The 18,358-nt window shown below is 39.0% G+C and overlaps 2 protein-coding genes across 3 annotated transcripts; both read left to right on the top strand.

Annotated features, from left to right (window-relative positions):
* The first annotated feature begins 174 nt into the window (after window positions 1–174).
* harbi1 (harbinger transposase derived 1) lies at window positions 175–2,220 on the top strand. Of its 2 annotated transcripts, XM_076287661.1 has the most exons (3): window positions 175–272; window positions 595–1,299; window positions 1,398–2,220. In XM_076287661.1, exons 2-3 carry the CDS (start codon window positions 627–629, stop codon window positions 1,772–1,774), a joined length of 1,050 nt encoding a protein of 349 aa, XP_076143776.1. In that variant the 5' UTR covers window positions 175–272; window positions 595–626; the 3' UTR covers window positions 1,775–2,220. The 2 variants fall into 2 exon arrangements, with proteins under 2 accessions (XP_076143776.1, XP_076143775.1); XM_076287660.1 differs by having other exon boundaries at window positions 175–1,299.
* Window positions 2,221–5,362: 3,142 nt separating this feature from the next.
* Window positions 5,363–14,929, top strand: LOC143126315 (ras-related and estrogen-regulated growth inhibitor). The gene is made up of 6 exons (XM_076288206.1): window positions 5,363–5,441; window positions 5,609–5,665; window positions 5,747–5,827; window positions 5,982–6,113; window positions 6,655–6,748; window positions 14,571–14,929. The coding sequence occupies exons 1-6, from the start codon at window positions 5,363–5,365 to the stop codon at window positions 14,758–14,760; spliced, it is 633 nt and encodes a 210-aa protein (XP_076144321.1). The 3' UTR covers window positions 14,761–14,929.
* Window positions 14,930–18,358: the final 3,429 nt, after the last annotated feature.

Raw genomic sequence — 18,358 nt, 5'->3', positions numbered from 1 at the left:
CACGTTGGAGGATTTTAAGTTCCTATCTTTGAAATTGAGGTCTATTTAATTATGCAAATGGATATATATTGTACATAATATTTAAATGAAATAGTATAGTTTATATAAATCGCACAGATATAGGCCAGTATCGAAAGTGCAGATGTCAACTGAAACACTAACTAACACGTCTCATACAAACGTGTGCAAGATAGGGCTCTGACGAGACCTTTTATTGTCTAGCCTATGTGCGAGACACACTTTAACCAATGTTAGGTATGGTAAGGGATAGGGTAGGTTACAATACATTATCTCCGTTTTACCCAAATTATTTTACTACGCGTGGCAATTAGCAGGATTAGTATTCGAAATGTAAAAATCCCGCTGCTATGTTGCTACTGTGCCTGGTGCTTGTGACTAGTCTAATTCAAGATGTGAATCATTGTTGAGATATTAGCAGGTTAAGCGAGGGTAATTTCTACATCGCAGGTTAAAATATTCATTGGTGCTGTCTACCACACCTATATAGACTTGCCATTTTACTCTTTGTGATATTATCTTCAGTAGCCTAGCCGAAAGTTGGAGCATTCACTGGCATTTTCTTGAATTTTATAGGTGGGTCTACTACCTGAAAAGATCATTCATTAATGATGGCTATACCAATAGCAATACTAGATTGTGACTTACTGCTTCATGGAAGAGGACATAAAACACTGGACAGATTTGACATAGACTCTGTTTCGGACGAATTCCTGTTGACAACATTTGGTTTCCCAAGAGAGTTCATTTACTACTTGGTGGAACTGTTGCGCGACAGCCTGACGCGACGCACACAGAGATCAAGAGCCATCAGTCCGGATGTACAGATTCTGGCTGCTCTCGGATTTTACACATCAGGGTCTTTTCAAAGCAAGATGGGAGACGCTATAGGCATCAGCCAGGCCTCCATGAGTCGCTGTGTTACAAACGTTACTAAAGCGTTGATTGAGAAGTCAGCAGAATTCATTTGTTTTACTAGAGATGATTCCACCAAACAGCAGTCCAAAGAGGAGTTTTACAGGGTAGCTGGAATACCTAATGTCATAGGCGTAGTAGACTGTGGTCATATAGCCATCAAAGCCCCCAATGCTGAAGACTCATCTTATGTTAATAAGAAAGGCTTTCATTCAATTAACTGTCAGATTGTTTGTGATGCAAGGGGACTTTTACTATGCGCTGAGACACATTGGCCTGGGAGTCTGCAGGATGAATCCATATTTAAACAGTCTTCTGTCTTAAAGTATTTTGAAGAGCAAGACAAGGATGAAGGCTGGTTATTAGGTAGGGTATTTTAACTCCTTCCTTCCTTTTCTTTCCCAAATGTGTTGGTTGTTGCTTTTGAACTGGTCACTTACCAAAATCATTGTTATGTATTTTAGGAGACAACTGCTACCCACTGAAGAAATGGTTAATGACACCTGTACAGAACCCAGAGGCTCCTGCTGATTACCGCTACAACCTTGCCCACACATCCACACATGAGATTGTTGATCGCACATTCAGAGCCATACAGACAAGATTTCGTTGTCTAGATGGCTCCAAGGGCTACCTGCAGTACTCACCTGAGAAGTGTGCTAACATAATCTTAGCCTGCTGTGTTCTCCATAATGTCTCACTTCAGTCAGGACTAGATGCTTGGACCTTTGAGAGGACGGAGGCCAAAGACCAATCTGATGAAATGACTGAACACCCAGACACTGTGGACTCTGAGGCACACAGAATACGTCAGGAGCTCATTCTCAATCACTTCAGCTAAACATGGTATTCTTTGCAAAGATCGGGTTCGGGAATAGTCTTGTATTTTATGGCGATAAGGGATAGTTAACCCAGAAATTAAAACTTGGTAACCATCTATTCAGCCCCATGCTAGAGACCTACAGTGTTGCCCTATGGTAGAGAACAGGGTTACCAAGACAGACAAGCAGGCATGTGCATTTAACCCTGCAAAAGTCAAGACGCATCAATCTATAATAGCCATGTAGGTAGGATTTAAGGAAGTCCACATAGAGGTCAATAGAACTTTTACACTAAATGAGACTTTCTAACATCATTTTATTCAGAATTAAATCACAAAGAATTCACACACAAAAAAATCAGTGTGTTTACCAAAAATGCATACCGTAGGCCTGTTTAAATGGATGCTCATTCCTGAGATCCCTGTTGCATATGTTTGGTACAGAATAAAGGATTGAAGTGCTCGCACCAGCTTACTTTTTTGAATGAGCAATGTATTTAGTATTTAGTGCAAGAGTGCATTTCCTGTTGTTGGTGTTGGTGGCTACATTGAAAACTTTTATTTCTGTACAGTATTGTACTGCTCACAAAACCTCTGGGGAAAATGCCATGGGTGCAAGTTTTGTGCGTCTGACTCACTCTGGCCACAGTGCGCATGCACTGGCAGCAAAATACGCTGCCAAACTCGGGGCCCATGTCTCTACCACTATGGCTATTGGACGACATTGACTGAATTCAGAATCTAAGATTTTAGATAAGGTACAGGGACTCAAAGACAATATATATATATCAGGTAATGGCTGATTTTTAATGCAATATCTACAAAAGAGTACAGAGGCCTATTAGCAACCATCCATGCATGTTCCAATGGCACATTCTGTCTAATCTGTTTATCATTTTAAAAGGCTAACTGATCATTAAAAAAGCCATTTGCAATTATGCCCTCATTCGCTATACAACTGTCCCTAGATGAGTTCAGTATCTAGACCATCATAATTATATTATGGCCAGAAACAAAAAACTTTCCTATGAAATATGTCAATCCATTCTTGTTCTGAGAAATTATGGATGCTATATGTGAGAAATAGTCAAGAAAGTCTCACACAACGCTGTGTGGTACTCTCTTCACAAAGTAGTCTAAACTGGCTTTAACCAGAATGAGAGAAGGATTGGGTGGAGCCTGTGCAACTGAGCAAGAGAACACATACATGAGACTGTCTAGTTTGAGAGACAAACGCCTCTTAGCAAGTGGCTGGCAAGTCCTTTCAAAACACCAAACACATCAAAAGAAGAGGTGACTTCAGGGTGCTGTCCTTCTAGAGTTGTAAAGAAAAGGCACCTCATACTGACCAATAAAAAGAAAAAATAAGATGGGCAAAAAAATTCAAATAATGGGCAACTTATAATAATAATAAAAATAATAATAATGCATTTAATTGGTATAGTCTTTTTTGAAGACACTTCACAATTTTACTAGACACATAATCTATGTAAACAATACAAGGTACATAGACAAAGTCACATAAACAAAAAAACACAAGATTCATAGACAAAGTGGAAGACAAAACTAGAGAGGTGAGCAATGAGATGAGGGGGAATCAATTTAGCAGGAAAAGGTGAGTTTGAAGAGGGGAGTTTTGAGGGCCTGTTTGATTGATGTGGTAAAGGTTGCAGAATCATGATTGGTTCAGTTTATATATTTCATAAAAACTAATGAATAGCCTTACACACTGACAGCCTAAATACTGATGTCAAACTCCAAACCAAACAGTATGCAGTTGTAAGATGACTATTCTGTTTGAGAAGACAACTTTTGGAGTCAGCCTGTGTTCGTCATTTAAATTGAGCATTGTTCACATATATACTGCATCAGAGAGAGCACGTGCAGCTCTTGGGGTCATTAGTATTTCATCCCCCTTTGACTGACAGCAGTGTGCAGTAACCTTAGCAGCACACAGTTTTAACAGATATAACAAGCATAACAATCGTTGCCTTGTCTTACTGAAAGACAAAGTGTTTGGAGTCTTTCAGTAAGACAAGGCAACGATTGTTATGCTCGTTATATATGTTAAAACGTTCTAAATGGTAACAGTGTAGGAACGTAAATGCAATGTGTCTGTTCAATTTAAGTTAAATTATCATCAATTATAATAGTTTTTAATTGGATGCAAGTTTTTGATTTACCGATGTGGTTTTAATTTAGTTGTGTGACATTCATCCCTCATATTAAGACGGCATATGAAGTCCACTCACCAGAACAGAGTTACTCACCACAGTGCCTGACAAATACTGGAGAGATGGGAGGCACCCGCAACACGCTGCCTGGGGGACCTAGTTCTCGGATCTGGACCTGAACTCTTTTTTGCCAGTGTCTGGTGATACCCGAGGGAGAGCAGCCACAGGCACAGTGTACGCCCAATGGGAGGCACTTTGCATCTGTGACTTGAAGAGTCCTTCCTTCAAGAGTGGTAATGTAGCACTGAGGTTATACCCTCTATTGGACTCTGTTGTTTCCCTGTTCTTAGTGTGTGTCTGTGTGCGCATATGTGTCCATCTAGACTTCTGTCAACTATCATAAATAAATTAAAACCACTAATTGGTCCAAGTCAACAGAATACATTTTGATAAGTTGTATATATTTCTAACTTGCATTGCTAACATCACATACTATTCAGTTAAGTTAACTTAGAGAGTCTTCGGCTAAACTAAACTTAAAACAATGAAATAATGAATCCAATTTGAGTTTACTTAAAACTTTAGTTAGCTTTTGAACTTATGTTGAACAGGGTTACTATTTTTTACAGTGTTAGCTGCTATTGTTCTCATTAGAATGCTTAAAACATGCCATGGCATTTGGAAATGATAGAACTAAAGCAATATGACCAGGGTCAAGAATTATTTGAATGATTTTAAAAATGATAAAACATGCTAGGAAAAAAACTATAAGCTTTAAGAGTTTAAGGGTTTTGATAGCTCTTTCTTGGGAACATTTCACTCTCCATGTCTATTAGGTCCTCCTCGGATGAGACTGTCTACACTGCGCAGCATGCTTCGCTGTCATCAACAATAAATCAATTGACTCTTTTTAATGAGATCTGGAATGGGTCTCACAAAAGGCCGAAATCATTTGAAGTTGAAAGAACTGAATGTGACAAATAGTCAGACGGTGGGATAAGAGCAGAAAATCATCGGGAAGAATATTCTTTTGTCCACACAAAAGAAAACAACCTATATCTAAGAATGGTTTCAGCAAGAGAGTAGCGGTGAAACTTAGACCGTTTCACTCTTGTAAAATTCGGCGGAGCTGGTCTTGCCAGACGCACTGTCAACGCTGATTCGATTGGTAGATGCGCGCGAGTCTCCGGAGCGGTAAGTGAAAATAATTTTAATGATTTGGTCGTATTCAACAGAATTGCGAAATTCTCTCGTGTTGTCATTGTTTAATAATGAACAAAATTGGTCTGTAAATAAACAGCAACTTGTGAGCCACGCATGGGTAAAAAAGTAATTACATAACTTTGCATTCACACATTTTGGAAATGTATCACCATATGTAGGGGTAGACTAGGCTATTTGAAAATATTGTTATGCTGTTTCATTCTATTTGAAGATGACTGACTCTGGAGCTGCCAGAAAAATGACCAGAGCAAAGTTGGTCATTCTTGGACGTGACAACTGCGGGAAAACTGGTAACGACGGGGTCAATGTTATTTCACGTTAGTCTGGCTAGTGTGTCTGTTAGTCAACCTCGTTGTGAATAGCATTTTAGTCTATTTAAGGGTGTGTGTTGTTTGGAAAGTATTTAAGATATTATTTCTGTGGGTATCTGCTTACCATCTGCTTTGTTTAACTAAAGCACTGTGTGTCAGATTCATCACCAAGCGGTTCATTGGAGAATACGACCATAAAAAGGGTAGGCCTAATGAACTCAGCTTTGAGAATTCATTTTGGCACCGAGTGTCCATATAATGACAGTTTTTGTCTGTTTTGCCAGAGGTGACATATGGATGCAGGAAAGTGGTTGATAAAGAAGCTATTGATCTAGAAATATTAGATACAGTAAACAAGGTATTATGTTATATCATATACTATATTTATAATATCCTATATGTAGTAGCCAAGTAGCCTATCACCCAGTCTTTTTTTTGGAAAAATCAATAACAACATTTGTTTTGAGTCGCTCATTCTGTTTTATTTGTCTCTCCCCTTGTTGGAGTGTGTGGGTCCAGCTGCAACCTCATTGGAAAACTCCATCAAATGGGGAGACGGATTTCTTATCATGTATTCTGTCACGGACCGCAGCAGCTTTGAATATGTATCACGTCTGAAAAGGCTCATTGACCATGTCAAACATACTCTTGGTAAATTACATTCACACACACACACACACACACACACCCTCAAGGCTATCAAAGAGCAATTTATTATAGTTATAAAAGGCAATTTATTAAAAATATAATTATAATGATATAATGATATGCTCAAAAATGGTAATAGTTGATAGGCCAACATCAGAAAGACACATCTCCATGGTGTGGATTGCATCATGAATTTTCCAGTGGCATTTTTGTACATGGACGGTTATTGGAATAACACGTTACACATACAGTAGACATGTCTCTGCTGAAGGATGTAAAATCCAGTAATTTCAACAGGATTAGCTGCTTGACTCTTTACATCATTATTTATTAGGGGGGGTGTGCAGAATTTGTCTGCTAAATTGTCATTTTAACAACTGTCTGTTTTACTTCAAGAATTCCTACTGACGCAGGTACATTAAACAGAGGTGGTGTGTGTGTGTGTGAGAGAGAGAGAGCAAGGGAGATAGAGAGAGAGAGGTAAAGAGAAGGCGAGAGAGGAATGGAGAGTAAATCTCTGTCCATTGTCATTTTCTGTTGGCAGGTATCCCCACAGTGATTGTTGCTAACAAGTGTGACATAGAAAATGGACGGGTAGTGCGGAAAGAAGAAGGGCAGGCTTTGGCTGCTGATCTGAGGTCACACACTACTCAGTTTTAGACATATGAAGCACTTGCATGTTGCATCAGATTTCAATCATTCATTTGTCTTGTGCCATTCAGTCTGTACTGCAAAATATAGCTAATTAGTTGTTTTACTTATGAAAGCATGCAAACTGATTCACTTGAAAATAAGCAAACATACTTCGACTTGAGTAAAGAAAAATAGAAACTGCATTTCATAATGAATAATTTTCACCAATGTAACTGACTTCAATTTAAGCACTGTTCCCCCTTTAAGAATTGTCATGGGTACCCCTTTAGCATAATTTCCAACAGGGTTCCATAAGTCTAACGTACTGTGCATGTACCTGCATGTTGGAAAATTACACTAACATGGTAAGAAACCAAAAATAGTAGGAAGATCATTCCATGTGAAATCAACCAGTGCCTCCCACTCGACCCCCTCATATGTTCTTTATTTAGTGATATTGTGCCTCTACATATCCAAGGTCTGCAAAATTATACCTCCAAATTTACCCCATTTCATGAAGTGTGCGTTTGGCAACTCCAGACTAGCTTAAGGCCTATCTCAGTAACTACTTCAAACTTAAGCATGAATTTTGGTGTGCTAACAATCTTTACAGTGTCATTCATATGTCAGACACCTAACATCTGTCATGCCTGTCAAATGACAATGGCCTAAATATGGGTTTATCTGTAAAAACACCAAGCTTTTAGCCTAGAAATCTAGATGCGCCCCTAGCGGGGGCTAGTCTAGCAACTCTCCATTGGCTTGTGAGCTCCAGAAATCGAAACTTAATCAGGCCAATGAAATCGTGTATAGAGTCGTTAGGTGGGCTTAACATAATGATTGATGGCAGAGTTGCAACGGTTTGGCTTGAATTCCCTGCTACTTGAAAACAAATAAGATGGATGTTGCTGTTGGCGAACAGTGTGACACGAGTAGGGTTGGGTATCGTTTCAATTTGAACGATTCCGATTCCAATTCCGATTTCTTATTTCGATTCCGGTTCCTAACGATTCTCGATTCCGATTTTTTTTTAAAGGCAGGGTCAAAAAAAGTTTAGGATATTTTAAATGAGCTAGCTAACCAACGGTCTTTCTCAGGGTATCTGCACATTTTCCAAGTGCAAATTTAAAGACTTTTAAGACCTTTTCAAGACATCTAAATGAAAATTAAGACTATACCACGGCAAAAAGATATATAAGACTGTTTAATGCAATAGTTTTTTTTTCCTACTAATTTTAACCCCCACCCCATTTTGGATGTCTACAGAAGTTACCAAAAATATTTTGGCGAAAGAAAATAATTGTGTGTGAATTACCTTCACAGCTATAAATGCCCAATTTTAGGGTCTGGACTGCTTGCTTTTGAAGCTGGCTGTACTGTACATATTTGGTTTTGCTTACTGCTGAGGCTGTTCTTCACCTGTGTCTGTAGTAGCCTAGGGCTACTTGCCAAAGACATGTGCACTGGACTGGATTCCCTTAAATATTTTTTTCAAAGTTAACTAAGCTATTTACATATTTTAATAAGCCTACTTTATATAATGTACTATGTGCATCTATTGTCCATATGCAGCACAGCAAATTAAAGTTAATCCACTACTTTACATTTTGCATACCAGTTGTATCTAAACCAACCAAAGCTTGACTGAAACATTGTAAAACCATTGACTTGTTTTAAATTAATTAAGAGACAGGTCCTCTTCGCATGATCCTGCTGAAAACTGCTGGTTTCATCTCAAGCACGCACGTATGAACGCACGTATTTTTATGTAGCAGTCGCCGACATTCAAAACATATGCGGTTATATTTCACAACTTTTGCTAAGTAGGCCTAGCCTACTGGGAAATGCTGGCAAGCAAGCTGCTGGCAGATATTACAGGTAGGCTATTATAACTTAGACAGATATTTTCTTCCCTAGGCTAGGCCAGCAACACACGCTGGAAAGATGCAAACAGATCAACTTAACATACCGGTATACAGTATTTCCTCCTGATTGCGAAGCACTGCACATAATTTCACCAGCAGTCTTCGCGTCCATAGTTTGTGAAACGATGCTGCGTCCGAGCAAAGACTTTAGATGCCAAGCGCAACTCCAAAAAGGAGAACAAATAAACGTCCGGCTTGAGGCTGCGCCGGACGCCGGACAGGGCTTTTAAAATCCATATGTCCGGCCTAAATTCGAACATATGGCCAACCTATCGCTAACTGGCTTACCAACTCTTTCTCCCGCTCATTCTACCGTAGGCTCCCTCATTCCACGTAGGCTACCCTGTCTATCTCTCAGGCCTCAGCTACACCACGAAAACGCCAGGCATATTATTTTGTACATAGGCCTACTGTATTATTACCGTTTTCACACCTTTAACCAAACCCATGAAAAACATCTTCACTCTGCAACCACTACACTTCCTCCCGTAGCCTAATAGCCTATCACGTATACAATTGCGTTTTAAATACACGAAACTGGATGGAGACATCACTCGCTCTCTTGCACTCGCTGGCGGTCCCATACGCACATTTAATACCTCTCTTTCGAAAATTCAGTTGTAGCCTATTTAAGACTTTTTAAGGATCGATCCTCGGGAACCCTGCTTTCTGAATGAAATAGTCTGACCTTCTCCATGAATTTTAATTCTATTAACTATGCGCTTCTTCGTTGGTGTTCAGACGTTTCTTCTTCCTGTCGGCAGACTGGGAATCGAAAGTAGGAATCGAAATTTAAACTTTTGAACGATTCCGGGAAAATCGCAAAGATAGTCCCGGTTCCAACCAATACTCGATATTCGATACCCAAGCCTAGACACGAGTTAAGCTTTTATTAAGTTGGCAAACGTTTGAACTAGCCAACTAGCTCCGCTGATGGGAAACGCATGGGACTCATAGCGCTGCCGCTGTCCTATTGCGTGCAGAGGGAATTTGAAAGACAACTGATTATCCCGCCCCTCGGACTGAGCACTGCGAACGGTGAGTGCCCAGACCCTACATTTTAATGTGGGTCTGGCTCGTCAGGCTATACCAAGCTTTATGACCCTCCTGGAAGAACAACATGAGGTACAAGCCAAAGTGTAGATTGCCACCCTGTAGTCATCTTAAAAGTGTTAGGTCTAACTTTTCTCTTTTGCTGTCCCCTCAGGACATGTCCAAACTTGGAAAAAATAAAAATGTCACAAAAATGTATGTGATTGAGATGAGATATTGCACTTGTGCATACAGTATATAACATTTGGAATGATAAAATCCTCCATTTTCCAGAGAAAAATAATTTAGATTTTTTTAACAACATCAATAAAATGCTGAAGAATGCACATAGACTTAAAGTCTTGTATATAACCTTATAGGGTGACCGTAAGCTTTCAGAGAAAAAAAATAGAAAAAGCGGTACAAAATATTACCGCCCCTCAGTCCTGCACATTCTCTCCGCAAAAATAAAAAATGTTGGTCAATTTCTCTCCATCTCTTACTCCATCCCCTACTCTTGGAACTTTTGTGCATGTAAAAGAGTGTGTGCATAGTGTGTGTTTTTGTGTATATGTGTGCTTCTCTCTGTGTGTTCGCTTGTGAGTGTGTGTGTGTGCTTGCATGTGTGTGTTTGTGTGTGGGTGTGTTTATATGTGTGTGTGCGTGTGCGTAGCTGATATGGCCCCCCATGAACAGAATTCCACGAAACTTGGCATGCATTCAGAGGGTGTCATAATGACCCTACAATTCAGTGTGCAGTTTTTAACATGTCAGCCAAAGATAGATGTGATTACAACGCCTCGTTTTTGCTTTTTAATTTTTAACTAGGTGGCGCTATACCTCAAACGGCCCCTTGAGACCAGCATACAAAAAAAGTTGGTCATCCTAGGTTCTCGAGATATTCACAGAAAACTGTGTCCGGCCTACCCTCCTTTTGAGGGGCCCGGTGAGGCGGGTGGTCTTTCAGTGTCCCTGGAATTGTTGACACAAATTTACTTAAGAAAAACAAATCCGGAAGAAAGAAACTAAACTAAACCTGTATGACCGCTTCGCTAGCGCGGTTATCATAATAACACATCTTAAGAACTTTTGGCAAAAAGCTCCAGAAGGGTAATTCGGTTTGGTGTTTTTACAAATTACCCATATTTAGGTTATTTGACAAATGTGACAGATGTCAAGTGCCTGATTGACACACGAATGACACTGTTGACCCACCAAAAAATATGCTTGAGTCTGAAGTAGATACTAACATCTAGTCTGATGTTACCAAAATGGCCACTTCTCTGAAATGTGGGTACTCCCGTGGAAATATTTAGAATTTGGAGGTATAACTTTGCAGCCCTTCCTTTGAGATGTAGAAAATACAATATCAATCTAAAGAATTTAGCTGCAAGCAGCAATGAGGGGGGCAAGCAGTTGAGCAGTAGTTGGGATTGGGATTGGATTGGATTGTACTGGACTGGACTGGATTAGATTGGGATTGCTGAGATATGAGCCTACTTCCTGTGATCATGGATTGAACTGGATTGGATTGGATTGGACTGGACTGGATTGGATTGGGATTGGGATTGGGTCTTGAGTCCATGTACAAAGTTTGGTTTCTATATGTAAAAGCATTGCTGAGATATGAGCCTACTTCCTTTGATTATTGGTCAAATTACGCCATATGTATTGTGAGTCCTCAGGATGGGATCCCAAGTCTGTGTACCAAGTTTAATTTCGATACATGGAAGCGTTGCTGAGATGAGAGCTCATTTCCTGTAACTCTAGTGCCCCCCTAGTGGTCGAAGGTCACCAAATGTATTGTGTGTCCTCAGAATGGGGTCCCAAGTCCATAAACAAAGTTTGGTTTCTATACGCTTGGTTTTTAAGTTTGTTTTCTATACGTAAAAGTATTGCTGAGATTCCTGTGATTATAGCGCCCCCCTAGTGGTCAAAAGACTCCAAATGTATTGTGTGCCCTCAGGATAGGGTCTCAAGTCCATGTACCAAGTTTGGTGTTGATAGGTGAAAGCGTTGCTGAGATATGAGCCTACTTCCTGTGATTATAGCACCACATAGTGGTCAAAATGTACAAAATTTCTTGAGCCTCCTCCTAATGGGGTCCTGAGCCTATGTACTAAGTTTGATCTTGATACGTGAAAGCCTTGCTGAGATATAAGTTCACTTCCTGTTTGGCGGCTTTGCTAACCATTTCGATTGGCTGCGACGGGAAAACTCTTTTGAGTATCAATACGCAAAGGAATAACTTTTGTGCGGCTTGGTCTGAAGATCACCTGTGACAAGTTTTGTGAAAATCGGGAGAAATTTTGTGACCTGTGAAAAGTTTGAAAAGTTTAGTTTCGCTTTCGATAAAATCCAATATGGTGGAAGGTCCAACATGGTGGATATTGGCGTCAACGTGGGGTGTGTTGAGGTGTGTTGAGTTCGGCCTCATCCAAGGATTCCAAATATACCTCAATGTTCAATGTAATGCGCATAGATGTAATGCCAAATTTGAAACATTGGTGGTGCTAGAGCACTTTAGGTGCTGACATGAAACTTGGTGAAATTAATCATAATGAGAATGTACCAAATCAATGTGCCAAATTTCACAACTTTTTACTGTATGGTTCAATGGCAAAGGAGAGGTTTGTTATAATAATAAGAATACGTTGTTATAATAATAAGAAGAATAGCTTCGCTGCTTGGCCCCAAAAATGTGAGGGGGTCGAGCGGGAAAGTTTTCCAAAATTGGATATTTTCATGTGGAATACATGGAAAGTATTCACAGCACTTCACTTTTTCCACATTTTGTTATTTCAGACTCATCTTAAAATTAATTCTTTTTTTTTTCTCATCAATCTACACACAATACTCCAAGACCCCACAAAAAAGCAAGTGTTTGGAGTGTTTTGTAAATTCATAAACAAAAATAAAAGACTGAAATATTCCATTTACGTAAGTATTCAGACCCTTTGTTATGACACTTGCCATTGAGCTCTGTTGTATCCTATTTCTATCAATGGTCCTTCAGATGCTTCTACAACTTGATTGGAGTCCACCTGTGCCTAAATTAATTTACTGGAAATTATTAGGAGAGGCACACACCTGTTTTATAGTCTTTTAAGCCCCCATGTCGTCTTCCAGGCAGCGCTGCATGGAAGGCACTAGGGTTAGGCAAGGATTAGGGTTAGGGTTAAGGTTAGGGTTAGGTGCCTTGAAGTTGTAGGTCGCAGTGCTGCCTTGAAGTCGATGTTGGGGGCTTAAAACACCATTGAGCCACACATCTCTTTATACAGTATAAGATCTCACAGTTGATGGTGTATGTCAGAGTAAACACCAAGCCACAAGGTTGTGAGAATTGTCCATAGACCTGCGAGACAGGATTGTGTGAAGACACAGATCTGGGGAAGGGTACAAGAACATTTCTGCAGCATTGGAAGTACCCAAGACCATGGTAGCCTCAAATGGAAAAGTTTGGAACAACCAACAGTCTTCCTAGATTTGGCCGCTCAACCTAAATGAGTAATCCGGGATGAAGGGCTTGGTCAGACAGGTAACCAAAGACCCAATGGTCACTATGAGATCTAGAATTCCTTTGAGAAGATGAGAGAAGCGTAAAGAAGGACAAACATCAGTGCAGCAGTCCACCAGTCAGGCTTTTATGGTAGAGTTTACAGATGGAAGCCATTTTTTGCCGGGAGTTTGCCAAAAAGCACCTGAACGACTCTCAGACCATGAGAAGTAAAATCTTGTGGTCTGATGAAACAAAGACTGAACTATTTGGTCACTCCCAACGGTGTGTGTGGGAGAAACCAGGCACTGAGTTGCACTGATGTTTGTCCTTCTTTACGCTTCTCTCATCTTCTCACAACCCTGTCTCGCTGGTCTACGGACAATTCTCTCGACCTTGTGGATTGGTTTTCACTCTGACATACACCATCAACTGTGAGACCTTAAAGAGATGTGTACCTCTCCTAATAATGTCCAGTGAATTCATTTAGGCACAGGTGGACTCCAATCAAGTTGTAGAAGCATCTCAAGGACCATTGATAGAAGTAGGATGCACCAGAGCTCAAAAAATAATTGAATCCATTTTAAAAATGAGTCTGAAACATTGTTGTGGAAAAAGTGAAGTGCTGTGAATACTTTCCATATGCACTGTAACCTATAGTGCTTAACTGGCTAATATCCTAATATAATAGGAGGTGCAATCTTCACAAAATTGGATTCGTATAGAATCACTAAAACATTTTTGGGATGCGTGGTGAATTTGATGAAATTACATAGGGGGCACTGCAGCAGCTGCCATCTCAAGACATGCCTCTGCCAATAACTTGGGATGTAATAAAGGTTCAAAGTTCACAAGATTTGCATCACCAACACATTCAGTGGATGTACGCCAAATGTTGTGAAATTCTATCCCTAGGGACATGGACACACACTGTAGATATGTCACAGTACATATAATGGTAAAAAGATGAATGTGATTGGGCTTATTGTTCACTTGCATCGATGTTTATGTAAACTGCAGAATCAGGCTTTTTTGGGGAAACCTACAGCTCCTAGCATAGTGCTACTGGTCATTTATGATGTCAGAGTTGGCTTAGTTATCACTTTCAACAGAGCTCTGAAATCACAAACTACCTGTATTTGTACAACAGAAGTACTGATGAACTTGACAGAACAGGATTTACACCTGACTGTATTAACAGACTGCTGAAACTGAAGCTCCTAGTTTGTTAAATTTGTTTAAATGGAAGCTAACTAGTTTTTACAGTGTGGTTTATTGTTAGCCTTCCAGGCATTTAACACAGCTGTAGATTTGCAGATCTGCATCCGTAACTTTCACTTTGTCAAGCTACAGGTATTTCAATGTCCCATGCAGGTGCAGCTTCTTTGAGTTGTCTGTAGCAGAAAGCAGTGCTTCTGTGGAGACTGCTGTGAGTCAGCTGATTCGAGAGGTTCGCGTGGAGTTCAGCAAACATCTACTTGCCATGGATAAATGTTCACGTATGCTGCAGATGAGGCATGCACTCAAGAATAAGCTCACACGCAGTAAGACCATGCAGTGGTGACTCTTGCGGACTCAAGATGAAGAAATGTCACCTTTTGATCTGTGTGGAAGAGCATATAGAGAATGAGGAATGTCCGATTGGTGTGAAGGTCTCTTTGGAGAGCATGATCAAGTTTTCAGGGGGCATTACTGACCAACATGCATTCAGTCTACGATTGTGATGTGGGCAGATGTGGGTGAGGATAAATCATTATTACAGAATATCTAACTCTGCAGCAGAATAATACTCCAGTCTATGGCAGAGCAACTGCATTCAAACTAGAACATTTTCTCTTCTAGTCTACATCTCAGTAGATGGTAAACTGTAAAAAGTCATTTTTGGGTTACAATGAGTAGGTACAAATGATATAAACATATGTTTAACTTTCAATTGCTTTTGAGCTGAAGTCTGTAAGTTATATGGTTTTTGTTTCTGTTTTTAATTTAACTTGTAATTAATTACAAATAAATATGTCTTTAAACATAGAATAGGATTACATAATTAGCCTAAATTATCTTAAACATCATAGTGTTTGGAATTTTCATGTTTCACATGTTATATGCTATGTTATTACTGGTACTGTAAACTTCTAATACATATTTGTATATGAGTAGGCCTACAGTATGACCACATCCATCATACAACCAGTTGAAGTGAAATAAGGAGGGTAATCAAATAAGAGCACAAAGCATTGCTTTGTCATTTTAATTGCAAAAATGGTAAAATAAATAAATACAAATTGATCAAATGCTCCTAAAATCTCCACTTCTTTTGATGCTCTGCTAGAACGTCAGGTAAACACTGCATTCAAATAATTTATCACAACAGAGGCTCAAGTACATGACAGAGGTAAAGAAACTCACAAACATCTGGTAGAACACAGGATGCCAACAGAATGTGACAAAGGGTTGGTAACATATATGCTGTAAAAATAAAAAGTGATAGTATTCAAAACCCCATGAAAAATACAATGAACCTTTTATACAAGATGTAGATAACAATATGTAGATTGTGTCATAAATAATTTCCAAAGTTTGCAGCACATCAAGCATACCTCTTCTTGTTTTTGTGTCTCTACGCCAAACAGATAACCTAAGAGGAAGTACCAGAATTTTACCATACCATAAACAACTCTTACCACAACATCCAGTGGGAGAAGGTAATAAATATTACCAAAAGGTCTTGATATGAATGCTGTTGGTGCAGAAGAAAGGTCACAGTTGTGTTTAGATTACCTATGAGAAAACAGTTCAATAAACAACATATGTTGCAGACTGTAATGCACTGTTGTGAACAGGGGAAAAACAGACAACATAGAAAATCTCACTTTCAGCACACAAGTATACTTGCACAGGGGGCCATGTATCTTTTGACACCTATTTTAATGGTTTGATATCCATCAACTTCCTTTAACATAGGGCAGATCCCGTAAGTGTATTTAATATGGAACTGGCAGAAACATATGCCACAATCATAAGATAGCATATTGTTTGACCCACTCTTGCTTTTGAACCTTCAACACATGCAAAGAGCCATATGCTCAACTAGTTTAACACTGTTTAACACATTCTCAGCCAAACAAATCATCTGAATTGTTTTCCTGATTCAGCACAGTACCCTAATTATTCATCAAGCAAGGTTTGAGTATCTGCTCCATTCATTATTCCAAAACATGGGCAACTAATTTTCAACATAATAGGTCGAGGTAAAATTTGTATCTTCTTCCCCTCTCCAGTATAATGAGAAATCTATGTATATTTTGGGCACTTCTTTCATTTACAACACAATCTTTGTAGCTATAGAAAAAGAAAATAGAACCATTACAAGCTGTCATCAAACATTATTACCGTTATTTTGCTGGTGCATACTCATGTGAGAAGTTATGAGTTATGAATCTGAGTATGTAGAACAGAGTCATGGTCATGGACATATTCTTTGGGTATGCTGGGTTTGGGGAAAATATATACTTCTGCATTTAAATGGTGCACTTCACCATAAGAGTTTAACAAATATCTGACATTCACAATAGTATTTGCCTTGAGGCATGACTGAAATAGATTTAGCATGACTGTAAACTCCACAATAGCCAATATTTAATGTTTCATGTTAATATACTATATACTATATTAAGGTCCGGATGGTGGCCTTTATTTGTTTTGCCATGTTCATGACATGTCACTTCAAAAATTGGTCTCATATAAGTCACATACTTCCGATTCAGAGTTACCAGTGATTTTAAACTGCAGCACATAAGCAAAGCTGAAATGGACATTGACCAATCCTGGCATTTTCAAGCAGTGATAACGTAAAAAGCCAAATAAATAAATACCTACAAAATAAAATATTAAAGGCAAAGGATGACAACAACAGTCCTCTAATATCGTACAATGATATTTTTATATAAAGATATATCTTTTGATTTTGTCTGTTGCAACTTGCTTGGCTTCAAATAACCAGCGCTATTTCTGAAAGTCATAGAAATTGTTGCCTGTAAGTTTTATATTTGTTACAACTCAGATCAAAATGTCAAAATAATATCACACACTACAAGGGATTGTAACTTAAGTCTTACTTCGGAAATAAATACAAATGGTACAAAGGTGTTATGAAAATAATATAATAATACTAATAAGGTTCTGAAAGTGCTGTAGTATATTTACAAATAAAGTTGTAGTGAAACAGAATGAAAAAATAATGTGGCTTGTCTGTAACCGTTCAATGTAATATTCTCTTTAGCACACTCAAGACCGACATAGGGCACTCCATAATCAACCACAGAAGGACACATATTTAGGCACTGACCTCACACTACACTTCATCAGAAAACAACAGCAGGCAGTCCCTATGCCCAGCCCTCCCTCTCCCTATGATAATCTGTTCTCTATTTTAAGCAAAGGAAGATTATTTTGATGAAGAGATACACCATACACAAACATTCTTTAAGACAATGAGAAGTAAAGACCAACAGTACATGAACCAAACACACCACTTCTGGAAAGAATTATGAACATTATTTCTTAAGGCAGTCGCAATATAAGAGATGTCTAATGCTACTAAAGGCCAAAAAGAACGGGGGAGCGCAGCAGAGTGCACATATTAAACACAAGACATAATACATGAAAACAACACTGGTCCTAACTCACACCTGCCTGCTGAGTACTAGACCTACCCATCAGGAGAACATGAGTATAGTTTGTGCTCTCTAGTATACATAGTCTTTTTCTGTCATTAAGGAGATGAGACATAGAGATTATGAGGAAAGTAATTAGGGAAACTACCAGTAATGACCTTTACATAAGACAACCCAACAAATTAAGAACAAATGTCATTCACAAAGAATTATTATTTTTTTAGGCTCTGGTAGTCCTGTATTCACCACACCATTTCTAAATATGAAGAGGTGGTCATAGGCCCCAGATGAGAGTCCAAAAGTTTGATCTTGATGCATTCAATATGGGAATATACAAAACAATACTCCAGATTGAGTACTACACCAGCATATTATGATGTGACCGTCAAGCCATCACACTTGTGCTTATAGGGATCCTAATTGCTCTTTTCAAGATAAGAAACCACGGCAACTGAGAAACCAAAACAACAAAGAAAGCCCTTAAGATGC

Source organism: Alosa pseudoharengus, unplaced genomic scaffold, assembly GCF_046254945.1.
Source record: "Alosa pseudoharengus isolate Yale_2024_CS ecotype anadromous, Long Island Sound unplaced genomic scaffold, YU_APseudo_1.1 YU_APseudo_1.1_scf_16, whole genome shotgun sequence".
Classification (NCBI taxonomy): domain Eukaryota; kingdom Metazoa; phylum Chordata; class Actinopteri; order Clupeiformes; family Clupeidae; genus Alosa; species Alosa pseudoharengus.
Note: the sequence above shows the minus strand (reverse complement) of the source record. Positions and strands in the feature narration are given on the sequence as shown.

What these genes read in the sequence shown, in the direction of transcription:
- harbi1 (XM_076287661.1), top strand. Translation starts at nt 627, where the DNA reads ATGATGGCTATACCAATAGCAATACTAGATTGTGACTTACTGCTTCAT. An exon ending in GGATGAAGGCTGGTTATTAG is followed by an intron (nt 1,300 to 1,397) that starts GTAGGGTATTTT and finishes TATGTATTTTAG; the next exon opens with GAGACAACTGCTACCCACTG.
- LOC143126315 (XM_076288206.1), top strand. Translation starts at nt 5,363, where the DNA reads ATGACTGACTCTGGAGCTGCCAGAAAAATGACCAGAGCAAAGTTGGTC. An exon ending in TGACAACTGCGGGAAAACTG is followed by an intron (nt 5,442 to 5,608) that starts GTAACGACGGGG and finishes GTTTAACTAAAG; the next exon opens with CACTGTGTGTCAGATTCATC. An exon ending in GCTTTGGCTGCTGATCTGAG is followed by an intron (nt 6,749 to 14,570) that starts GTCACACACTAC and finishes TGTCCCATGCAG; the next exon opens with GTGCAGCTTCTTTGAGTTGT.